Source organism: Symphalangus syndactylus, chromosome 7, assembly GCF_028878055.3.
Source record: "Symphalangus syndactylus isolate Jambi chromosome 7, NHGRI_mSymSyn1-v2.1_pri, whole genome shotgun sequence".
Taxonomy (NCBI): Eukaryota; Metazoa; Chordata; class Mammalia; order Primates; family Hylobatidae; genus Symphalangus; species Symphalangus syndactylus.
Window position 1 is genome coordinate 142,586,799 of NC_072429.2, and position 25,959 is coordinate 142,612,757.

General features: G+C 50.5%; 1 protein-coding gene across 3 annotated transcripts in view; it reads left to right on the forward strand.

Annotated features, from left to right (window-relative positions):
- The window catches only part of IQANK1 (IQ motif and ankyrin repeat containing 1), a 60,298-nt gene that overhangs the window by 33,587 nt on the left and 752 nt on the right, over positions 1-25,959 (forward strand). For 2 of the 3 annotated variants that reach the window (XR_010121980.1, XR_010121981.1), the window contains exon 1: positions 25,511-25,563. Coding sequence is in view for 1 of the 3 variants with exons in the window: in XM_063643701.1 (XP_063499771.1) it covers positions 1,886-1,989; positions 2,173-2,337; positions 2,424-2,615; positions 2,729-2,854; positions 24,976-25,124; positions 25,224-25,278; positions 25,471-25,563; positions 25,798-25,915 (1,002 nt within the window). In the remaining 2 variants the exon portion in view is untranslated. Of the gene's footprint in view, positions 1-1,885; positions 1,990-2,172; positions 2,338-2,423; positions 2,616-2,728; positions 2,855-24,975; positions 25,125-25,223; positions 25,279-25,470; positions 25,564-25,797; positions 25,916-25,959 lie in introns of those variants that run through there. The other variant, XM_063643701.1, reaches the window with a different exon arrangement.

Genomic DNA, 25,959 nt, shown 5'->3' on the forward strand with positions numbered 1-25,959 from the left:
AGGTCTGTCCCTTGGCCCGTTCTCTGCTGAGCAGCTGACCTTTTGTTCCGGGCCAGGCCCGGCCCACCTGCCTGGTGGTGGGACCACCCTGCTGCACTGTTTTGGAGACCTCATTCTTCACTTCCACAGTAGCTTTCAACGCCGTCAGACACTTGTTTAAAAAACACTTTGATTTCGTCTGTCTTCTCTGTTGCTGTCACTGGGAAGGCTGCACCTCCTGCCCTGCCATCTCCGCTGCAGAACCAAATACTCTTCCTGGCCTACTGTTTTCCCTGCAGAATTTTGTGGACACTGCTTCATTTTCTTCTAACATAAGAGTTTCTGTAAAAAGCCTTAGGAGGTGGGCGTGGTTCACAGGCGTGTGCCTGTGGTCTCAGCTACTCGGAAGGCTGAGGTGGGAGGATTGCCAGAACCGGGGAAGTGGAAGCAGCAGTGAGCAGAGATTGTGCCACTGTGCTGCATCCTGGGTGACAGAGTGAGACCCCATCTCAAAAAGAAAAAAGCCTCAGAGAGGCGGACTTTCCTGTCATAGGCGCTTTGCTCTTTCTCCTCGGGTGCTTGGAAAACATTTTGTTTTGAGGCTCAACTTCACTGAGTTATGTCTGATGCCCGTTGTTCATGCCCTTTTGTTTTCTGGGATTTTTTCCCCCTTTTGTCTTAAGATTCATTTCAGGATTTCCTGGGTTTTATCTTGAGTGTTTGCTCTTTGTTTGCATTGTCAGTCTCTGCATCCTAGACGCACGTTATTCTTACGACTGTATTATCTCTGTCCACTGCCACTCGGTGTCCCGCCCTCCTGACGGCGACTCTCCCTTTATTCTCCTTCGCTGTGATTTTCCCACATGCACTCAGCTCTCCACCCTGCCCCCGCTGGCTGCTCCGGTCCGTGTCCTGGGCCTGCAGGGCCTTCCGCCTCTCCCAGTCTCGCCTCATCCCGCCATTCTGTCCATGCCCCCTGGGAGCCTGGTTGTGGGAATCGTAGTACTTGGCTGCCCAGCGGGCGCACCTGTGGAGACCCAGCTGAGCTGCCTGCTTGCTTCTGGCCTGGGCTCCCGTGGCCTTCTGCACAGCTGTGGCTCCCTGCTGGGTACCCGCGTGGCCCGACAGCCTCGCCACCTGTGCCCTGGTACAAGTCACACCTACGGGGCGCACGCTGAGCGTTCACTGTGGCGGAAGCGCCACAAGCGCCCCATTGCTAGTCTGCTAGAAAGCTGCCAGTATCGTTCCACGTTAGAGCAAGGGGCTTAGGCCGGGGAGGCTGAGTGGTACCCGGACTTCCCCAGGCCACTAAGGGCAGGGCTGGGCCCGACGGCCTCTCCTCCGCCCCCTCCTCCTGCGAGGCGGCTGCAGGCTCGGGCTCAGCGCTCCGTTGCAGCCGCGGTGCGGCGAGGGCGAGACCGAGTCCGGAGAGGACGGAGCTGCCTCTGGGGACCCTGGGTTCCGCGCTCTCTTCCGAGTCCAGCGGGGCTGTGATGAGCCCTCCCAGGCCTGGGGCCTCCCCGCTCAGCCCAGCCTTCGCTCGCTGGGGCCTGGATGCAGGAGGGGCTTTCGGCTTTCAGGGAAGGGAGTCCCGCGCGGGACAGCACCGCGTCCTCACCGTTCCTTGGGGCTCCCGAGCTGCGGGCTCGGCGGGGCTCGCAGGGTCCCCGGAGGCGTGGGCGGGGGAGGTTCCCGCAGACCTGGGTCCTCTCCCCGTCCCGGGCTTTCGCGCAGCCTCCTCGTTCGGCCTCTGAGGGCGGGAACCCCGGCTCGGCCGCCTTGGGGGCTTTGAGAGCCGTTTGGGTCCTTCTGTGGGGGCGGGGCCGGCTCCACTCCCAGGGGCGCAGCAGACGTGGCTGGAGGCGAGAACGCGCCCCCGTGAGCCTCTCCCCACCCCAGGGCCAAGCGATCCAGGGCGCTTTCCGGCAGCTCCGGGCCAGGAGGGAGCTCGCCCGCCGCCGGGAGGAGCGCCGGGAGTACCTGGAGCAGATGGAGAAGCTGCAGAGGGAGGTGAGGACGGGCGGCCGCAACCCCCAGGGGCCAGGGCAGGCAGGAGGAGGAAATGGCGAAGCAAGGTGCGTGGGGTGGGGGGTGAAGCTCGGGTTGGGCTCCGACCTCAGAGGCGTGGACCGTGGCCTCGGGGCTCGGGGCGGTGGCGCGGAGCGGGCGGTGACTTCGGCGGGCGCCTCCCAGGCCTACTTCGCCCTGGTGCGCCGGGAGCAGGAGGCCGCGCGGCGGCTGCGCGAGCAGGAGGAGGCGGCGCAGTGGGAGCGGCGGGAGGAGCTGCAGCGTCGCCGCCGCCTGCTGGACGCCGCCTTCGACGGGGACGTGGGCGAGATCCGGGCGGTGCTGAAGGAGGTCAGCGGGGGCGGGGAGAGGGCGAGGGCGGGGGTTGGGGTTGGAGTGGGAGGAGCGGGGAGCCGTGACCGCGGCGGGCGGCGCAGGTGGAGCAGCTAATGACCCGCGAGGGCGTGGGCCATGACGAGGCAGGCAAGGCGCGGCGGCTGCAGCGACGCGTGGCTCTGGTGGAGTGCGAGGACAGCCACGGGAACACGCCGCTGTCCGAGGCGGCCGCGGGCGGGCAGTCCCTGGCCATCCAGCTGCTGGCCGAGCTCGGCGCCAGCCCCAACAGCAAGGTGGGCGCCGTGGGCTGCGGGCCGAAGCGCTGAGGGACGCGGTGCAGGACCCTCGGGGGCCTCCTTCCCCCAGGAACAAGGCCTGGATCTTGCTCAGGGAGCCCATCTTGAAGGGCGCTTTCGGTCGGACGCCGCTGTACCGTGCAGCCTTTGGGGGCCACCTGGCAGCTGTGGAGGTGCTTCTGAAGCTCGGAGCAGACCCCCGGGTGTACGCAGAGGACAGGAGCACCCCTGAGCAGGTGTGGACCCCAGAGATGTGGGTGCCGGGAGGTGTGGGTACCGGGAGGTGTGAGCCCCGGGAGGTGTGAGCCCCGGGAGGTGTGGGTACTGGGAGGTGTGAGCCCCGGGAGGTGTGGGTACCGGGAGGTGTGAGCCCCGGGAGGTGTGGGCTGTAGGGACCAGCCCCACAGGGTCGGTGGGTCTCTCCCCGTGTGCGGCGACCAGAGAGTGTAGAAATAAAGACACAAGACAAAGAGATAAAAGAAAAGGCAGCTGGGCCCAGGGGACCACTACCTCCAATGCTCGGAGACCGGTAGTGGCCCCGAATGTCTGGCTGTGCGGTTATTTATTGGATACAAAGCAAAAGGGGCAGGGTAAAGAGTGTGAGTCATCTCCAGTGATAGGTAAGGTCACGTGGGTCACGTGTCCACTGGAACAGGGGGCCCTTCCCTGCCTGGCAGCCGAGGCAGAGAGAGAGAGAAGACAAAGACAGCTTAGGCCATTATTTCTGCATATCAGAGACTGTTAGTACTTTCACTAATTACTGCTATCTAGAAGGCAGAGCCAGGTGTACAGGATGGAACATGAAGGTGGACTAGGAGCGTGACCACTGAAGCACAGCATCACAGGGAGACGGTTAGGCCTCCGGATAACTGAGGGAAAGCCTGACTGGTGTCAGACCCTCCACAAGAGGTGGAGGAGCAGAGTCTTCTCTAAACTCCCCCGGGGAAAAGGTGACTCCCTTTCCCGGTCTGCTAAGTAGCGGGTGTTGTTCTTTGACACTTTTCGCTACCGCCAGACCACGGTCCGCCTGGCAATGGGCGTCTTCCCAGACGCTGGCGTTACCGCTAGACCAAGGAGCCCTTCTGGTGGCCCTGTCTGGGCATAACAGAAGGCTCGCACTCTTGTCTTCTGGTCACTACTCACTATGTCCCCTCAGCTCCTATCTCTGTATGGCCTGGTTTTTCCTAGGTTATGATTATAGAGCAGGGATTATTATAATATTGGAGTAAAGAGCAATTGCTACAAACTAATGATTAATGATATTCATATATAATCATATCTAAGATCTATATCTGGTATAACTATTCTTGTTTTATATTTTATTATACTGGAACAGCTCGTGTCCTCGGTCTCTTGCCTCGGTGCCTGGGTGGCTCGCCGCCCACAGTGGGCCAGGCAGGTGTAAGTCTGGCAAGTGCGCACCCAGGCAGGGCAAGGCTCACCCGACCGGCTCTGTCTCTGAAAGCTGGCAGAAGCCTGAGTGGCTTGCTGGAGCCGTTTCCTAGCCCCGCCGTACCCCATTCCCTTCCTGGAAGTCCTGACTTTAAAACCTTGTCAGTCTGCAATGGAAGTGGCAGCGACTCCCATTTTGTGAATGCCTTTGGTGCCGGATTTTGTGTCATTTCCTTCCATGCTTTGCCTGAGGAAGTGGTGTTACTGATGGAGAAACTGAGGCTGGCAATTCCAGGGTTGGCAGAGCTCATGGTACTGGGGGCAGCACGGGCAGCACGGAGTGTCAGCACTCCGGTTTTCCAGAGAGCTTGAGCCACACAGCCCAGCCATAGAGCTCCTGCCTAGAGCCTTTGGGCCGTCTGGCCGGGCGTGATGGCTCACGCCTGTAATCTCAGCACTTTTGTAGGCTGAGGTGGGTGAATCACTTGAGCTCAGGAGTTTGAGACCATCCTGGCCAACATGGTGAAACACCATCTCTACTGAAAATACAAAAATTAGCTGGGCATCGTGGCACACACCTATAGTTCCAGCTACTTGGGAGGCTGAGGCAGGAGAATCGTTTGAACCCGGGAGGCAGAGGTTGCAGTGAGCCAAGATGGCCCCACTGCACTTCAGCCTGGGCGAGAGAGTGAGACTCAAAAAAAAAAAAAAGACAGAGTCTGCCCTGGGCCAGGCTGGAGACACAATGTCTGGACCTGTCCTAGGCCCAGGAGTGGGGTGGGGTGAGGCTGACTCCGCCTGTTGGAGCAGTGGCTGGAAAACCAGACCACGAACCTCGCCTGTCTTAGTTTCATTTAAAACAACTTAATCTGAACCCCAGTCCCTCTCCCATCTCAGTCATTATGTTCCCCCACCCCACCCCTAACCTCGCCCCACATCCCACACAAATCTGGAGGTGATGTCTGGAGTCTGGGTTGTGCCTCGGGCCCACGGCAGACACCTGGGAGATGCATCCACTGGACTGCTGCCAGAGTCTTTGCCCAGCTAGGGACCCACCCCCAGACTCCCCTCCTGTAGGTGCTGCCTGGGAGCCTGTCCTGCCCCTCTCTTCTTTCTCCTTGTCTGCAAAGGGTCCTTCTTCCTGGGCTGGAGGGGAGGGGCAGGGCCGAGGCGGTGGGCTTAGGGAGGGGCTGAGGATACGGTGAGGCATCCAGAGGTGCAAGTGGGAGTCAGGGGTGCTGGGGTGTCCAGCAGACCTGCTGCCTAGGGCATGGCGGCCCGGAGAGCTGAGAAGGGCAGCAGCTGGGGGTGCTGGGGGAGCCCTTGGGTGCCAGGGGACCGTGTGTTCACTCCATGGTGCTGGAGCGTTGGCCATCCACAGACAAAGGGATTAGTGTGGACCTGAACCACACACCTACAAAAAATTACCTCAAAGTGGATTATAGATTTAAATGTAAAGGGTAAAACTACAAAACTTTTAGAACACATAGGAGAAAAATCTTTGGGGCCTAGGACTTGGAGGGATTCTTGGACATGACACAAAAAGCACAATCCACAAAAAAAAAAACCACACTGACAGACGGAACTTCATCAGAATGTAAAATGTTTGCTTTGTAAAAGATCTGTCAAGAAGAAGCGAAGTCACAGGCAGCAGCAAACACTTGTGAACCACGCATCGGACAAGGGACATGTATCTAGAACATAGAAAAAACTCACATCGCAACAACAATAAAACATACAATCTAGGTATAAAATGAGCAAAGACATGAAGAGAAATTTCACCATAGAGGATCTAATGATGGCAGATGAACACCCGAGGAGGTGCTGCACACCAGCTCACACCTCCCAGGACAGCCCAGGTCAAGCTAGTGCTGGGGCCGAACAAGGGCAGTGATGTGGGGAAGCTGGCCCTGCCACACCTCACTGGGGGGACGCAGCACAGTACAGCTGCTCTTGCAAATAGGCGTTTTCTTAAAAAGCGAACACATTTACCATGTAACACAGCATCAGACTCCTAGATATTTGCTCCAGTAAAAGGAAAACTAAGTCCACACAAAAATGTGTACACAGATGTTCACAGCAGCTTTATTTACAATAGCCAAAGAGTGGAAACGACTCAGATGTCCTCCAGCAGGCGAGTGGCTCCACAAGATGGGTGCATTCCTGCCACGAAACACGCTGGCAATAAAACGGTGTGAACACATGATCCATGCAACAACTAGCAACGTGGAGAAACTGGAAGGGAGCTTCACAGAGTGGGGAGAAGGTCACAGACTGCGTGCTCCATTCATGTAACACACTCACATGACAACATTGTGGAGACTGAGGACAGATCAGAGGGCTGCAGGGGTTACAAATGGGAGCGAGGGCAGGAAAAGTGGGGAGAGATGGGGCCGACTGGGCAGGAGTAGCACAAGAGACCCTTGATGTGATGAGACAGTCCTGTATCTTGATTACGATGGTCGTAACGCAAAACTGCACATGTGAGAAAATTGTAATGATACACACACACACACACACACACAGACACACACGAGTAGATGTGAAATAGCTGAAATCCACTGTAAGCCCTGTAGATTGTACTGTGTCAATATCCTAGTTTGTATGTTGTACTATAATTATGTAAGAAGTCATCATTGGGGGAGCTTTTTAAGGGTATATGGGAACTCTACTATTTTTGCAACTTCATGTAAATCAAAATAAAAATTCAAAATAAAAATTTAGTAAAATTACCAGGCATGCTAAGACACACACACACACACACACACACACACACACACACGAAAAATGACCCAGAGTGAAGAGAAAAATCAATCAAAACAGACTCAGGGATGACACAGGAGATGGAATTAGTAGACAAGAACATTAAAAGTTATTATAGCTGAGGCCAGGTGCTCTGGCTCACACCTGTCATCCCAGCACTATGGGAGGCTGAGGCGGGCAGATCACAAGGTCAGGAGTTCGAGACCAGCCTGGCCAACATGGTGAAACCCCAGCTCTACTAAAAATACAAAAATTAGCTGCTGGACGGGGTGGTACGCACCTGTAATCCCAGCTACTTAGGAGGCTGAGGGAGGAGAAGTGCTTGAACTTGGGAGGCAGAGGTTGCAGTGAGCCGAGATCGCGCCACTGGGCTTCAGCCTGGGCGAAAGAGTGAGATTCTGCCTCAAAAACGAAAAAACTGTAGCTGTGTTACACACACACACACACACACACACACTCACTCATAAACTTCTAGAGATGAAAACTGCAACGTCTGAGATGAAAAATACATTGATACACTGGATGGGATTAATGGAAGATACAGATTAGACACTGAAGAAAATTAGTTAATCTGAAGATATAGCAATAGAAACTATCCAAAATGAAACAGAGAAAAAGAAGATTGAAAAAAATTGAGCAGGGCCGGGCGCGGTGGCTCACACCTGTAATCCCAGCACTTTGGGAGGCTGAGGCGGGCGGATCATGAGGTCAGGAGATTGAGACCATCCTGGCTAACATGGTGAAACCCCGTCTCCACTAAAAATACAAAAAATTAGCCGGGCGTGGTGGTGGGCGCCTGTAGTCCCAGCTGCTCGGGAGGCTGAGGCAGGAGAATGGTATGAACCTGGGAAGCGGAGCTTGCAGTGAGCCGAGATCGCGCCCCTGCACTGTAGCCTGGGCGACAGAGCGAGAATCCGTCTCAAAAAACAAAAAAAAAAAAAAAAAAAAGAAAAAAAATTGAGCAAAAACGTTTGTTTCCAAGATGGAGTAACAGGAACCTGATTTATCCTCTCACTTCAAACAAGAACAAATCCAGGACAGAATATAGGAAGCAGAGGTTTCCAAGACATTGGATATCAGGCAACAAATCAGAGATCTCCAAGAGGCTGGAAATAAGCAAAATGAGCCCTAAGATTGTCCCAGTTTACCACCTTGACAGAATTTTCAGGGTGCAGTATAGGAAGGGAACCCAGACAGAGCCAGGCATATTCTCTGAGTTAAGGAGACAAGAATTCAGAATTCAAGGATACTGAGGCAGCAGGAGATCACAAGTGCCAGAGGGAAGGCAGCTGAAGAAAGAAAGAACCCTAGAGACATGGACACAATCCTCTTTGGTCATTCAGTGGGATCTCTTGTGGTCTTTAGTTGTAGCTAATAAGGCAGTTGAATATTTAATGGCTCCTCTACATGAGGAAACTGCTCAAGACTGGGGAAACGGGCTTCTGAGAAGCATGAAGGAAGCAGTGCCTGCTCCCGTCAGCCAGAGTGAGAAATCTCATGATTCATAGGGTATTGGGTGGAGTTCTCAGAAGGAGCTTGGCTCAGTGGTGAGGGATCATTATTCCTAGAATAAACGCTGTTCTGGTCCAGCCTAATCAATTATAAAGCAAGACCCAGAGGATGAAACACTCTAAACAACTTAACTGTATCCCAGAATAAAATTCAAGGATTTACGGAGATACAAAAACACAGCTCCTAACAAGGCAAAATGCATCATGTGTGGCATTCAACCAGAGATTACCAGGCATGCAAAGAGGTGGAAAAATATGACCCATAATGAGAAAAGCCAATTAAGACAAACCCAGAACTGACACAAATGTTAGAATTAGCAGATATTAAAACAGATATTATAACTGTATTTCAGATCTTCAAAAAAAATAAAGACATGGAGAATATAAAGACCAAACTGAAATTCTAGAGATAAAGCTATAACGTCTGAAATAAAAAGCTCCCTGGATGGGACTGATGTCAGAATAGATGCTGCAGAAGTACTTATTAGTGAATGTGATAACACAGCAATAGAAACTACCCAAAATAAAAACACAGAACAAAAATCCCCCAAATGGGAAGAGCATTAATGAGCTGTAGGACAGTTTTTATAAAAACTTTTTATTTTATGGATTTAAGGGACATCAGTGCAGCTTTTTTTGTTGTTGTTGTTTTGATTTTTTTTTTTTTTTTTTGAGCCGGAGTGTCACTCTGTGGCCCAGGCTGGAGTGCAGTGGTGTAATCTCGGCTCACTGCAACCTCCACCTCCCGGGTTCAAGCGATTCTCGTGCCTCCGCCTCCTGAGTAGCTGGAATTACAGGTGCCCACTATCGTGGCTGACTAATTTTTTATATTTTAGTAGAGAGGGTGTTTCGCCATATTGCCCAGGCTGGTTTCAAACTCCTGAGCTCAGGTATCCACCCATCTCAGCCCCCCAAAACAGCAAACGGCGTGTTGGAAACTACGAGTGAGGGTCGGTGGAGTGACGCGTGGGGAGCCTCACGGGAGAGGCCTGGCGGCCCCGTCATCCTGGAGTTCTGGGTCCAGCGGAAACAGCGTTCAAACATGAAGGCAAAATAAACACTTTCAGACATACAAGAGCTGAAAGAATTCATCACCAGCAGACTCACACTATAAGAAATGTTAACGGAAACCCTCCTGGTGGAAGGAAAGGTGCACGATATGGCAATATGGCTCTGCACAAAGGTGTGAGGCACCAGGAAGGGAGCCCCATGGAAATGCGGAAGATAGTGTCTTATTTGCATTGACTTAGAATATAGTTGAAGAAACAAAAATAATGGTGGGCCAGGCGCAGTGGCTCACGCCTGGAATCCCAGCACTTTAGAAGGCCAAGTTGGGAGGATCGCTTGAGCTCAGGGGTTGGAGACCAGCCTGGCAACATAATGAGACTCCCTCTCTAGACACACACACACACACACAAATTTAATTCGCCAGGCAGGGTGGCATGTGCCTGTGGTCCCAACTACTTTTTTTTTTAATTTCTTTTTTTTATTAATTTTTTTTTTGCACACAAAACAAGAAACATTTTCTAAAAATATATACAAACAAAAATATGCATATCAAACATATTAGGAAGGTTGCACATGGGAAGACGGGGAATAGAAATGGGGGGTGGGAATTAAAGAAAATAGAGAGGGACTTTGTATGGATCAATGATAATAACTCAATCCTCTATTTGACAAGAAGGAGCAGGAAGAGGAAGAAAAAGAAAGTGGGATAAAGGATCAGAAAGGGAGGAAAATAGAAAAAATTAGAGTATGACTCCAGGGTAGACCTGTTTTGTTGTCGCTGAGTTGGTCGGTTGGTTTGTCTGTTGTATTTTTCATATGTTTCGCCATGTTGGCCAGGCTAGTCTCGAACTCCTAGCCTCAAGTGATCAACCCACCTCGCCCCCCAGAGTGCCGGGACCACAGGCGTGAGCCACCACGACCAGCCCCCACATTGCTTCTGGCCTCCGTGGTAGACCTCCCAGACGGGGTGGCTGGGCAGAGTCGCTCCCCACATCCCAGATGGGGCGGCCGGGCAGAGGCGCTCCTCACTTCCCAGACGGGGCAGACGGGCAGAGACGCTCCTCACTTCCCAGACGGGGCGGCCGGGCAGAGGTGCTCCTCACATCTCAGACGATGGGCGGCTGGGCAGAGACACTCCTCACCTCCCAGACGGGGCCGCTAGGCAGAGGCGCTCCTCACATCCCAGATGGGGCGGCCGCACAGAGGTGCTCCTCACTTCCCAGACGATGGGTGGCCAGGCAGAGGCGCTCCTCACTTCCCAGACGATGGGTGGCCAGGCAGAGACGCTCCTCACTTCCCAGACGGGGCGGCCGGGCAGAGGCGCTCCTCACTTCCCAGACGGGGCGGCCGGGCAGAGTCGCTCCCCACATCCCAGACGGGGCGGCCGGGCAGAGGCGCTCCTCACATCCCAGATGATGGGCAGCCGGGCAGAGACGCTCCTCACTTCCTAGATGGGGAGGCCGGGCAGAGGTGCTCCTCACTTCCCAGACGGGGCAGCCGGGCAGAGGCGCTCCTCACATCCCAGACGATGGGTGGCCGGGCAGAGGCGCTCCTCACTTCCCAGACGGGGCGGCCAGGCAGAGGCGCTCCTCACATCCCAGATGATGGGCAGCCGGGCAGAGACGCTCCTCACTTCCTAGACGGGGAGGCCGGGCAGAGGCGCTCCTCACTTCCCAGACGGGGCAGCCAGGCAGAGGTGCTCCTCACATCCCAGACGATGGGTGGCCGGGCAGAGGCGCTCCTCACTTCCCAGACGATGGGTGGCTGGGCAGAGACGCTCCTCACTTCCCAGACGGGGCGGCCGGGCAGAGACGCTCCTCACTTCCCAGACGGGGCAGCCGGGCAGAGACGCTCCTCACTTCCCAGACGGGGCGGCCGCACAGAGGCGCTCCTCACATCCCAGACAATGGGTGGCCAGGCAGAGGCGCTCCTCACTTCCCAGACGGGGCGGCCAGGCAGAGGCGCTCCTCACATCCCAGATGATGGGCAGCCGGGCAGAGACGCTCCTCACTTCCTAGACGGGGAGGCCGGGCAGAGGCGCTCCTCACTTCCCAGACGGGGCAGCCGGGCAGAGGCGCTCCTCACCTCCCAGACGATGGGTGGCCGGGCAGAGGCGCTCCTCACTTCCCAGACGATGGGCGGCCGGGCAGAGACGCTCCCCACCTCCCAGACGGGGCGGCGGCCGGGCAGAGGCTGCAATCCCAGCACCCTGGGAGGGCAAGGCAGGCGGCTGGGAGGCGGAGGCTGCAGCGAGCCAAGACCACACCACCGCACTCCAGCCTGGGCAACACCGGGCACCGAGTGAGCGAGCCTCCGTCTGCAGTCCCAGCACCTCGGGAGGCCGAGGCGGGCAGAGCACTCGAGGTCAGGAGCTGGAGACCAGCCTGGCCAACATGGCGAAACCGCGCCTCCAGCCAAAGGACAAAAACCAGGGAGGGGTGGTGGCGCGCGCCCGCAATCCCAGGCAGCCCGCAGGCCGAGGCAGGAGAATCACGGGAGCTGGAGGTAGGGAGTGTGCAGCGAGCCAACGGTACTCCAGCATGGGCAACAGAGGGAAGAAGGGAAGGAGGGAAGGAAGGAGGGAGGGAGGGAAGGAAGGAAGGAAGAAAGGGAAGGAAGGAAGGAAAGGAAGGAAGGAAGGAGTCCCAACTACTCGGGAAGCTGAAGGGGGAAGATCACTTGAACCCAGGAGATGGAGGCTGCAGTGAGACGTGATTGTGCCACTGTCCTCCAGCTGGGCGACAGAGCAAGACCCTATATAAGACACATACACACATATATATATACACACATATATTATCATATGTATACATATACACATATATACATATATATACATATATACACAAATTATCATATATACATATATTATCATATATATATACACATATATATGATAATAATTGGCTGGGCACAGTGGCTAACACCTGTAATCCCAGCACTTTGGGAAGCTGAGGTGCGCAGATTACCTGAGGACAGGAGTTTGATACCAGCCTGGCTAACATGGTGAAACCCTGTCTCCACTAAAAATACAAAAATTAGCTGGGCATGGTGGCGGGCGCCTGTAATCCCAGCTGCTCAGGGGGCTGAGGCAGGAGAACTGCTTGAAGCCGGGGGGCAGAGGCTGCAGTGAGCTGAGCTGAGATCGTGCCACTGCACTCCAGCCTGGGCGACAGAACAAGACTCCATCTAAAAAACAACAACAACAAAAAAAACCACCAAAAAAAATCCCAAGATATACCAGAAAGGCTGGGAGGGGTAAATGGAAGTGTATTGTCTCAAGGTTCTTATATGTGCAATGGTTTAATATCATTAGAAAGTAGATTGTGACTATTTACAGCTGTATACTCTAAAGCCTAAAGTAACTACTACAATCTCAAAAGAGTTGGAACTAATAAGCCAACGAAGGAGATAAAATGGAATTCTTAAAAAATATTGCCAAAGAAGTCAGGAAGGCCGGGCGCGGTGGCTCACGCTTGTAATCCCAGCACTTTGGGAGGCCGAGGCGGGCGGATCACGAGGTCAGGAGATCCAGACCATGGTGAAACCCCGTCTCTACTAAAAATACAAAAAATTAGCCGGGCGTGGTGGCGGGCGCCTGTAGTCCCAGCTACTCGGAGAGGCTGAGGCAGGAGAATGGCGTGAACCCGGGAGGCGGAGCTTGCAGTGAGCCGAGATCGTGCCACTGCACTCCAGCCTGGGCGACAGAGCGAGACTCTGTCTCAAAAAAAAAAAAAAAAAAAAAAAAAAAAAAAAGAAGTCAGGAAAAGAGGAAAAGGAAAGGAACCTCTGGGGCCAGTGGGAAACGTATCAATCCATATCCATATCAATAATCTCATTACCCATGGACATTCTAAACACCCCAGTTAAAAGATGGATTGTCGCCAGGCGCGGTGGCTCACACCTGTAATCCCAGCACTTTGGGAGGCCGAGGCGGGCGGATCGCCTGAGCTTAGGAGTTTGAGACCAGCCTGGGCAACACGATGAAACCCCGTCTCTACTAAAATACAAAAAATTAGCCAGGCATGGTAGTGGGTGCCTGTAATCCCAGCTACTTGGGAGGCTGAGGCAGGAGAATCACTTGAACCCAAGAGGCGTAAGTTGCAGTGAGCTGAGATCGCGCCGCTGCACTCCAGCCAGGGTGACAGCGAGATCCGTCTCAAAACACAAAGAAAGAAAGAAAGATGGATTGGGCCGGGCGCGGTGGCTCACGCCTGTAATCCCAGCACTTTGGGAGGCCGAGGCGGGCGGATCGCCTGAGCTTAGGAGTTTGAGACCAGCCTGGGCAACACGATGAAACCCCGTCTCTACTAAAATACAAAAAATTAGCCAGGCATGGTAGTGGGTGCCTGTAATCCCAGCTACTTGGGAGGCTGAGGCAGGAGAATCACTTGAACCCAAGAGGCGTAAGTTGCAGTGAGCTGAGATCGCGCCGCTGCACTCCAGCCAGGGTGACAGCGAGATCCGTCTCAAAACACAAAGAAAGAAAGAAAGATGGATTGGGCCGGGCGCGGTGGCTCACGCCTGTAATCCCAGCACTTTGGGAGGCTGAGGCGGGCGGATCACGAAGTCAGGAGATCGAGACCATCCTGGCTAACATGGTGAAACCCCGTCTCTACTAAAAATACAAAAAAAATTAGCCGGGCATCGTGGCAGGCGCCTGTAGTCTCAGCTACTCGGGAGACTGAGGCAGGAGAATGGCGTGAACCCGGGAGGCGGAGCTTGCAGTGAGCCGAGATCGCGCCACTGCACTCCAGCCTGGGCGACAGAGTGAGACTCCATCTCAAAAAAAAAAAAAAAAGATGGATTTTCATTTTAGATTAAAAAAATGTAGCTAACTATGTTCTACCTATAAGAAACAAACTTTAAATGTAAAAGCACAAATAGGTGAAAATTAAAATGATAAAAACAAATATGCCAAGATAACACTAACAGGACGCTGAAGTAACTGTATTAACATCAAGTAGATTTCAGAAAAAAGTATGTTACTAAGGATAAAAGAGTCATTTAATAATGACAAATGTAGGAATTCATCATGAGGACATAAAAATCCTAAATGTTTATGCAGCTACTAACAGGGTTTCAAAATGCATGAAGCAAAAACTATGAGAACTACAAGGAGAAATAAAGAGATCCACAATGATAGTAGGCGATTTTGCCATCTCTCTCTCTCAATAATTGATGAGACAAGTAGACGGAATATCAGCGATGACACAGAAGAGCTGAACCACGCCATCCATTGTCATCGCTCCATCTTTCATCGATCGTTGTTTCCATACATTCACCCACTTCATCCATCTCACCCCAGTATTGGTTTGCGCTTTTGTCAATTCACAATTATCTTATTAACTTATGAGTCATTTATTTATTTATTTAGAGATGGAGTCTTGCTCTGTCGCCCAGGCTGGAGGGCAATGGCGCAATCTCACTGCAACCTCTGCCTCCCGGGTTTATGTGGTTCTCCTGCCTCGGCCTCCAGAGTAGCTAGGACTACAGGCATGCGCCACCATGCCCGGCTAATTTGTTTTTTTGTATGTTAAATAGAGACGGGGTTTTGCCATGTTGCCAGCTGGTTTCGAACTCCTGACGTCAGATGGGCTGCCTGCCTCGGCCCCCCAAAGTGCTGGGATTACAGGTGTGAGACACCATGCCCAGGCATGAGTCATTTATTTATAAACTTATAAATAAATGTATAAGCTTATATATAAATTTATGAACTTATAAACATATATAAATTTATAAACATAAACTATCCACTCATTAATGTGCCCATTCCACCCTTATACCATGTTTAAATAATTATTCACTTATTTATCTACTATTCATTCAGACATCCATTCATCCATTCATACACACATTCATGCTGTTTACTTGACAGAAAATTATGAGAAAGCAAGGAAGGACTGTGTCTCGTTCACCCCTTAATCGTATGCCCCAATATTGGTTGACCATGATAGGCACTGAAACATTTTGTTGAACAATGAATTCATCCATCAATTCATCCATCCAGTTGCTCAACTAACCATTTGCTTATCTCATTTATCCATTCTTTACACTCATTCATCTATTAATTTTTCATGTATTAGTTCATCATTTAATCAGTTCATTCCATTAATCTAATCTTCATTCTCTTATAGTTTAATTCATTAATTTACTCATTCATTCATCATTTATTGCCTATTCGTTAAGACACTCATAAGTTCACTCGTTATATTATCCTTTTATTTTCTCTCTTCATTCATTTTCCACCTACTCCAGTTCTTCCACTTACAGACAGAACTTTGGCAAGTTCTGAAGCTTATTTGAATCTGTTTCCATATATTCAGAAATAGGACTAATAACAGCTTTTTGAAGATTCATGAGATAATAAATGAAATTCCTTGGCACAATTCCTGGCACAGTCAGTTCTCAAGAAATGGTAGCTATTATTATTTTAAATGAGTATCACAATTTCTTTTAAGTTACAAAATCATTGCCTTATTCATATGTCTGTTCACTCTTCCATCCTATTTATCTAGTTATCCATTCATCCCTTCTCTCATTTTAGCCACTCCTTGATTTTATACATCTTCGGACTTTCCTTTTTTTTTTTTTTTTTTTTTTTTTGAGATGGAGTCTTGCTCTGTTGCCCAGGCTGGAGTGCAGTGGCGCGATCTCGGCTCACTGCAAGCTCCGCCTCCCGGGTTCACGCCATTCTCCTGCCTCAGCCTCCCAAATAGCTGGGACTACAGGCGCCCGCCACCACGCCTGGCTAATTTTTTGTATTTTTAGTGGAGATGAGGTTTCACCGTGTTAGCCAGGATGGTCTCGATCTCCTGACCTCGTGATCCGCCCGCCTCAGCCTCCCAAAGTGCTGGGATTACAGGCGTGAGCCACCGCGCCCGGCCGGACTTTCCTTTTTAATTACAAATGACATACAGAATATTGCACAAATCAAAGTGTGGCTCAATTATTTACCACAAAGGAAATACTCACGTAATAACTACCTGACTCAAGAAATAAAATATCACCAGAACACCACACCTCTCCCCAGATAATCATATCCTGAATTTTATGGTGCTTGCTTCCTTCTTTTTTTCAAGTTACAAAACTTTACTGAAATACGTATAAAGTTCCCAGTTTAATCCTCTCAACAAACCTGATTGTAGTATTATTAATATTCCTACATTATATACAAAGACTTTATTATATACAAAGAAACTTAAGCACAGAGATGTTAAGTCATCTTTTTTTAACTTTTAGGTTTGGGGGTACATGTGAAGGTCTGTTATGTAGGTGAAATAGTCATGGGGATTTGTCATACAGATTATTTCCTCACCAGGAACTAAGCCCAGTACCCAGTAGTTTTCTGCTCCTCTCCCTCCTCCCACCCTCCACCCTCAAGTAGACCCTAGTATCTGTTGTTTCCTTCTTTGTGTTCCTAAGTTCTCATCCTTTAGCCCCCATTTACAAGTGAGAACATGCGGTGTTTGGTTTTCTGTTCCTGCGATAGTTTGCTGAGGATAATGACCTCCAGCTCCATCCATGTTTCTGCAAAGGACATGATCTCATTCTTTTTTATGGCTGCATAGTATTCCACGGTGTGCATGTACCACATTTTCTTTATCCTGTCTGTCACTGATGGGCATTTAGGTTGAGTCCATGTCTTTGCTATTGTGAATAGTGCTGCAGTGAACATTTGTGTGCATGTGTCTTTATGGTACACTGCTTTATATTCCTCTGGGTATGTACCCAGTAATGGGATTGCTGGGTCGAATTGTAGTTCTGCTTTTAGGTCTTTGAGGAATTGCCATACTGCTTTCCACAGTGGCTGAACTAATTTACACTCCCACCAACAGTGTGTGTGTGTTCCCTTTTCTCCGCAACCTCACCAGCACCTGTTATTTTTTGACTTTTTATAGTAGCCATTCTGGCTGGTGTGAGATGGTATCCTCATTGTGGTTTTGATTTTCATTTCTCTAATGATCAGTGACATTGAGCTTTTTTTCATATGCTTGCTGGCCATATGCATGTCTTATTTTGAAAAGCATCTGTTCATTTTCTTTGTTCACTTTTTAATGGGGTTTTCTCTTGTAAGTTTGTATAAAAGCCTTATAAATGCTGGATGTTAGACTTTTGTCAGATGCATAGTTTGCAGATATGCTCTCCCATTCTGTAGGTGGTCTGTTTACTCTGCTGATAGTTTCTTTTGCTATGCAGAAGCTCTTATGTTTAATTAGATCCCACTTGTCAATTTTTGCTTTTGTTGTGATTGTGTTTGGTGTCTTTGTCATGAAATTTTTGCCCATTCTTATGTCCAGGATGGTATTGCCTACGTTGTCTTCCAGGGTTTTTATAGTTTTGGGTTTTATATTTAAGTCTTTAATCCATCTTGAGTTGATTTTTATGTATGGTGTAAAGAAGGGGTCCAGCTTCAATCTTCTGCATATGGCTAGCCAGTTATTCCAGCACAGTTTATTGAATATGGAGTCTTTTCCCCATTGCTTGTTTTTGTCAGCTTTGTTGAAGATCAGGTGGTTGTAGGTATGCAACCTTGTTTCTGGGCTATTCTGTTCCATTGGTCTATGTGCTTGTGTAGTACCATATTGTTTTGGTTACCGTAGTCCTGTAGTATAGTTTGAAGCCACATAACGCAATGCCTCCAGCTTTGTTCTTTTTGCTTAGGATTGCCTTGGCTATTTGGGCTTTTTGGTTCCATATGAATTTTAAAATAGTATTTTCTAGTTCTGTGAATTATATGCTTGGTATAATAGTTTGATAGGAATAGTGTTGAATCTGTAAATTGCTTTGGACAATATGGCCATTTTAATGGTATTGATTCTTCCTATCCATGAGCATGGGATGTTTTTCTGTTTGTGTCTTTTCTGATTTCTTTGAGCAGTGTTTTATCATTCTCATTGTAGAGATCTTTCACCTCCCTGGTTAGCTGTATTCCTAGGTATTTTATTCTTTTTGTGCAATTGTGAATGGGATTGCCTTTCTGATTTGGCATTCAGCCTGGCTGTTGCTGGTGTATAGGGATGCTAGTGATTTTTGTACATTTATTTTGTATCCTGAAACTTTTCTGAAGTTGTTTAGCAGCTGAAGGAGCTTTTGGGCTGAGACTATGGGGTTTTCTAGATATAGAATCATGTTGTCTGCAAACAGAAACAGTTTGACTTCCTCTCATTCTATTTGGATGCCTTTTATTTCTTTCTCTTGCCTGATTGCTCTTGCTGGGACTTCCAATACTATGTTGAATAGGAGTGGTGGGAGAGAGCATCCTTGTCTTGTGCCAGTTTTCAAGGGGAATGCTTCCAGCTTTTGCCCATTCAGTACGATGTTGGCTGTGGGCTTGTCAGTGCTTACTTTCTTGCTTTACTTTTTTTCTTTTTCTCTTTTTTGAGACAGAGTTTCGCTCTTGTTGCCCAGGCTCTGGAGTGCAATGGCATGATCTTGGCTCACTGCAACCTCCGCCTCCCAGGTTCAAGCAATTCTCCTGCCTCAGCCTCCTGAGTAGCTGGGATTACAGGCACGTGCCTCCACACCCAGCTAATTTTGTATTAGTAGAGACAGGATTTCTTCATGTTGGACAGGCTGGTCTCGAACTCCTGACCTCAGGTCATCTGCCCACCTCGGTCTCCCAAAGATGTGAGCCACCATGCCCGGCCTCTTGCTTTTCTTTATCTATTCTTTTCTTTACTACCTCATTAAATCATCCCTCATTTATTCATTCATTTTGTCATCCTCTTACTCATTCATCTATTCATTCCTAAACATGAGTGCCTAAATAATATAGCTTTGTTTCACTGTGTTTGAGCTTCATGTAAATGAATTTATATGGCAGCTGTTGTTTGGTATCTGGCTTCTTCTATCACAGGCTATATTTGTAAGATTCAGTCTTATTGCCTGTAGCTATAGTTCGTTCACTTTCATTGTTGTTGAGACTTTAATTATATAAATGTCTGCAATATATTTATCCATTTTACTGCTGATGAATGTTCAGTTTGTTTCCAGGCTTTGGTTATGATGCTGCTATGAACATTCTTGTATGTGTCTCTTGGTACACATGTGCAGTTTTCCAAAATGGTTGCACCAGTTTATCCGCTCCCACTGACGATATGTTACAGTCCCACTGCCCCATGCTCTCACAGACACTGTGATTGCCAGTGTTTTTTAATGCAGACTCATGGTGGATGTGTCCTGGTGTCTTACTGCAGTTTTACCTTGCATTTCCCTGCCAATTAATGAAGTTGAGAACTCTTGGGCATATTAGCCACTTAGCTATCTTTTTAAAAGTGGTACCTGTTAGCATTAGCGACCACTTTTCTCTGGGTTGCCTGATTTATTTTCCTTATTGCTCTGTGGACCTTATTTATATATTCTAGATCAAACTCCTTATCAATTATATGTATTATAGGTGTCTTCTGTCTTACTTGCCTTTTCACTCTCTTAATGTTATAATTTGATGGAAGATTTTGCTTTACTGTAGTAAATTTTATCATTCTTTTCCTTTATGGTTGGTGCTTTTCATGTCAGTTTAAGAAGTCTCTCCATTCTCCCAAGGACATAAAGATATTTTCTTGTGCAGTCTTCTACATCTTTCACATTTAGAGCCATCATCCCCTAGAATAGATTTCTGTGCGTTGTTTTGGTCCACCTTGTGCAAGGTCATGTTCAAGCTTGTTTATTTCTCATATGGATGCACAATTGTCCTGAGAGCACCCACAGTCTTTGTGAAAGACTGCCCTCACTCTACACCATCACCTGTGCCCTAAGTCAAGTGTCTATATACTTATAGCTCTGTTCTGGGATTGCTGTTCTGTTCCATAGGTCTATTGATCTATCCTGTGTCAATACCCATGTCTTGACTACAGCAGCTTTATAACAAGTCTTGTACCAGATAAAAGCAAGTCGTCCCACCTTATTTTTCTTCATGAGTGAGTTTTGGAAGGTTCTCAGTCATTACCTCTGTTTCTGCCCTTATTCTCACTCTCCAAAAATACAGATGGTAGATCTCACCATAGCCTCTACATTTCTGTATCAACCAGGATAGACTAGGATGTTGGTATGTTTTAGATCTGTGTCCCCACCCAAATCTCATGTCGAATTGTAATCCTCAGTGTTGGAGGAGGGGCCTGGGGGGAGGTGATTGGATCATGGGGGCTGATTTCCCCACGGTCTTCTCACAATAGTGAGTTCTCATGAGATCTGGTTGTTTAGAAGTGTGTAGCACCTCCCCCCTGCTCTCTCTTCCTCCTTCTCTAGCCATGTAAAATGTGCCTGCTTCCCCTTGGCCTTCTGTCATGCCTGTAAGTTTCCTGAGGTCTCCCTAGCCATACTTCCTATACAGCCTGCAGAACCATGAGTCAACTAAACCTCTTTTCTTTATAAATTACCCAGTCTCATCGCTTCTCGGCCTTTTGGCTAAGATCAAGTGTATAAATTACCCAGTCTCAGGTAGTTCTTTTTAGCCATGTGAGAATGGACTAATACAGATGTGCTGTGGAACATGCAGTCTCCAAATCTCAATGGCATAAAACAAAATGAGTTTTTTACTTATGCTACATGTCCATTGAGGGTTAACAGGGGGCTTCTGCTAACTGTAGTCTTTTAGGGACCCAGGCTGACAGAGCAACCACCATCTTGAATGTTGCTGGTCAGTATACCAGAGGGAAAGAGCTGAGGAGGGTCTAGCACAAACACTTCTACTTATAGCTCATTGGTCAGATCTAGTCATTTGGCTCCACCGAAACCACAAATTGGTCAGGAAGTGTAATCCTATACTATGTCTAGAAGGTGGAAGGATGGATATGTTTGACGATCAGCACTAGTAACTACTACAGTTTTTTTACCCTCTTTTCTATATTTTCCATCCTTTTGTTTTAGTTTGTTCTGGATATTTTCTTGTGACATGTCTTTCAGTTTACTAATTCTCTCTTCAGCTGCATCTAGCTAGTTATTAAATCCATGCACTTTGTTCTTAATTTTGGTTATTTTAATTTTCATGTCTAAAATTTTATTTGGTTCCAGCTCTCTGCTAAAATCAATCTAGTCTCTCTCTTTGAGCACAGTAAATATAGTTATTTGAAAATCTGTAGCTAACTCTAATATCCTGATCCCTTGTGGAGCTATTTCTATCATTCATAGTTTCTGCAGATTTTTGTTTATATTGCCTTGTATTTTCCTGTGCCTTTTTCTGTATCTTTTTTTTTTTTTTTTTTTTTTTTTTTTTGGAGACAGAATCTTCCTCTGTCACCCAGGCCGGAGTAGAGTGGCATGATCTCAGCTCACTGCAACCTCTGCCTCCCAGGTTCAAGCGATTCTCATGCCTCAGCCTCCCGAGTAGCTGGTGCTATCAGTGTGCAGCACCACATCAGCTCATTTTTGTATTTTCAGTAGAGACGGGGTTTTGCCATGTTGGTTAGGCTGGTCTTGAACTCCTGACCGCAAGTGATTTGCCCATCTCAGCTTCCCAAAGTGCTGAGATTATAGGCATGAGCTACCAGACCCAGCCTTTTTTATTTTTTATTTTCTTTGAGACAGGGTCTTGCTCTGTAACCCAGGCTGGAGTGCAGTGGTGTGATCACAGTTAACTGCAGCCTTGACCCCCTGGGTTCAAATGATCCTCCTGCCCCAGCTTCCCAAGTAGCTAAGACTACAGGCTTGAGCCACCATGCCCAGCTATTTTTTTTTTTTTTTTCTCTGAGATGGAGTCTTGCTCTGTCACCCAGGCCAGAATGCAGTAGTATGATCTCAGCTCACTGCAACCTCTGCCTCCCAGGTTCAAGCAGTTCTCTTGCCTCAGCCTCCCAAGTAGCTGGGATTATAGGCACGCACCACCACACCTGGCTAATTTTTGTATTTTTAATAGAGATGGGGTTTCACCACGTTGGCCAGGCTGGTTTCAAACTCCTGACCTTGTGATCTGCCCGCCTCAGCCTTCCAAAGTGCTGAGATCACAGGCATGAGCCACCGCGCCCGGCCTAATTTTTTTTATTTGTTTAGAGACAGGATTTTGCCATGTTGCCCAGGCTGGTCTTGAACTTCTGGGCTCAAGCAATCTGCATGCCTCAGCCTCCCAAACTGCTGAGATTACAGGCATGAGCCACCTTGCCTGGCCACGTCATATGTTTTATTGGTAGGAATCATTTGAAGCCTAGAAAGGTATTTTTCACTCTTTTTTCACTGAGGATTTAGGTTTTGCCATGTATTGGGGGTACCAGCAGTCTGGAGTCACTTCACCAACTTCAGGGATTAAGATGATTTGAAGCTAAGCTGAAGTCAACCTTACTCTGAGGTTACTGTCATTAGGACCCCAAAGTGAGGATTAAATTTGCATATTCATAAATTCCTTCACTCACCTACCCACGTTTATATTTGCAAATTTATATTTACAAATATAGACAGAATCATTGATAAATGTACAGAAGAATGTGCATAAATGAATATGTCTATATAGTCATCTCTCCTATTTATTTACCCATTTATGTGTCCAAACAAGCAGGTATATGCTAATGTATGAATTAACTCATCCGTTCATGATTAGCCCAGCCATTGGCCCAACTGACAGAAGACCTGAGCTGGGTGCTGTTCTAGGTACTTAGGGCACATCCTTGAACAAAACAAAGTCCCTTCCGTCACAACTCATAGTACAGTGGAGATACCAGGGCGGGCAGGGCTGGGCTGGAATTTTAAGAAAGGTGGCCAAGGTGGGCTTTGCTGAGAGGGTGACATACAAGGGAAAACTTGGAGGGGAGGGAATGAGAGCTGTGAACGTCTGAGGAGCTTCCAAACAGGAGGACTGGCCCGTGTAAGATCCTGAGCGGGACAAGGAAGCAGCCCCTGTGGCTGCCGGCGAATGAGGCACAGAGGCTGGAGGATTTGGAGGCTGATCGAGGAAGACAGGACCAGGAGAGGGCAGTAGCATGCAGTGAGCTTTATTCTGGTGGCACTTGGACAGGTTTTCAGGGAGGGCTTGACGCCTAGGGGAAACTGCTCAGAAGCAGGACGGGGCACCAGAGAGCTCCAGAGGGCAGCCCAGCCTGAAGGCTTTTGTAGCCCCAGGGTTTGTCTCATCCACCACTGGCAGATGTGGATTCAGTTTTGCAGGGTATGCAAAGCAAGCAGGGTCTAAATGTCTAGAAATGTGCATATTTGGGCTCTATTTAAAGCAAATGTCTGTGTAAAATTTTGATTTTGGCCCTGGTGGGCTTTGAACTTTTGGTCCTAGCTGCTGGGAAGCAGATCGCACAGGGCCAGTCCTCAGGCTGTGGTTAGCCTGTGGATCCATCAGGTGACCGTGGGGGTGAGTTTACCATGTGTCTCTACCCCCTGCATCTGTAGACAAATGCTTAAGTCGGCACCGGCTCAGCCAGGATGGTGGTTACCGGAGGCCACACCGCACCACTGCTGCTCTCCCTCTCGTCTGCTCTGTCTCCCTCTCTCCCGTCCATCTGTGAGTTCTTCCCGGTTCTGCCCACATTCAGTCTCCCTGTCTGCACTGGTCTGTGGCCAGTCTCCTGGAAGAGCTACAGGGAACTCATCCTTCCCCACCTCTTTCCCCTCATCCTGTCTTCAACCTTCCCACGCCACAAACCCTTTGCTCTGTGGGAATGCCGGCCGCTCACCCGCGCACCCCTAACGCAGTGCCTTCTGCCTACTCCATGGCCCGTGTCTGTCCACCTCCACCTGGCCCCGTCGCCAGGCCTGCCACACCTTCTCGGTGTGTTCTTGGTGGTGCCCACCTTCAGCCACCTGCTCTCCTTCTCCCAGGCCTCTGCTCTCCAGCCAGCAGCTCCTCGGGCCCTGACTGTTTCCCAGGCCTAATTCCGAGTATGAGAGTCTCCCTGCCCCACCCGGCCCTTCTCAGCTACCGCCTTGCCTCCTTCCGCTGTCATCCAGCTATTAGGGAGCTGGCCACACTAGACAACAGGCCCTGGTCACCCCTGCTTCCCAGAGCAGGAAAGGGCAAGTGGCATTCACACACGGAGCCACCCATGAACAGCCTCCTGGTCCAGTGTGAGGCCGGGCCTGGCCCGCCACCAGGCGCATGTGGACCTGCTCTGAGCTCCTGCTTTTCCTTCCTCCTCACTGCGACCCCTCCAAGCATCACCCCTGCTCCACAGACAAGGAGGGCCCGGCACAGGAAGTCAGGGACTCACCCAGGGCAGCTGGGCTTTGAGCTCGGCTCTCTGCACCCACTCCTTGCTCCTGGAGTGCTGGGGACTCAGGAGGGTGAGAGGCAGTGGCGGCCCCAGGGCTTGTGTCCTTCAGGCAGAGATCTGCGGGAGACCACAGAGGAGGGAGCTCCAGTGTGCACATCCTGCGGGCCAGCCTCCTACTCAGGAAGCAGCGGTGGCAGCCGAGGCCTCAGGCGTGTACTTGAGTCGACAGAGGCAGGAAGCCTGGGCCAGGTCCTGGGGGAGTGAAGGGGAAGGAAGCCTTTGGAGGCCCAGCCACAGGAGCAGGTTCCTGCTTGGACTTGGTCAGGGAGCCCAGGAGAATTCCCAGTGGCCTGGGATTTGGGGACAGCAGCCCCACAGGGGCTCATGCTTTGGGGCCCACCACGCACCAGCTGTGAGCGCTGAGGCCTTTCTGCACAATGGCACCCTTTCTCCCAAATGGGAGCGCAACAGTTCCTCTCCAGGCTGAGAAGACTCAGAACACGCACCGAGTGCCCGACAAATGTCGTCTGTCACTAGGTGGCCTCGCTGGACACAGTGGTAAGCGTGCTGCGCTCGTGGGACCTGAGCCTCACGGAGGCCGTGCTCCAGAACATGGAGGCAGAGCAGCAGCGCCGGGCCCAGGAGGCCCAGAGGCACGAGGAGGCCGAGGCTGAGCGGTGTGGCAGGCAGGAGGGGTGTGGGAGGTGCTGGCGAGGGGCACAGGCACGGGGTGCTGGTGGGGGCGCTGGCGAGAGCCTCTGCCCCAGCTCATTCCCGCTCCCTAGTATGACCCTCAAGGTCCAACAGCTGGCCAGGAAGCAGCAGCAGTGTCACAAGGAGGTGAGTGTGACCTCAGGGAGGAGCCAGGAAAGGAGGAGGGAGAGCCCGATGGGGAGGAGGGGGAGCCGAGGGAGGGCCAGGAAGCTGGGGGAAGAGCCAGAAGGGGAGGTGCCCTCAGGCCCCTGGGCCAGGAGTGACCTGGTCGGAGGGTACTGGCCAGCCTCGCCAAGGCCCGCCCGTACAGCCACCCAGCTGCAACAGGCCTACTGTGAGCTGAGCCAGAGGATCTCAGAGCACAACCAGTGTGAGTGGAGGTGCACGGACAAGACCAAGCTCACGCTGCAGGTGGGGGCCCGTGGTGGACTTGCTGTGCCCCTGTGTCCTCAACACCCCTCCTTGTTCCAAACCAGCCCAGGGCTCCCCGCTCCCTGGCCTGGGGTTTTTCCCTCTCAAACACGGGGAGTCACCAGCCGACAGTGGCCTGCTTGGGGTGGGGTGGGGAGGAGGCTCGGGCAGGTGCCCTCTCCAGCCAGAGCATGGGGCAGGGCAAGCGACAGTCAGTGTGGCCGCCTCCTCCAGGCCATCAAGGACGCAGAGGCCCAGGTGGGCAGGCTGCGGCAGGAGGCCCAGAAGGCCGAGGAGGCACTGGCTATGGCCAGGCTGGAGCTGTGGGAGCAGACGCAGGAGGGTGGGCCTGGCGTGGGGCGCCGGCTGGGGGCTGGGAGATGCGGCCCGGGGCGG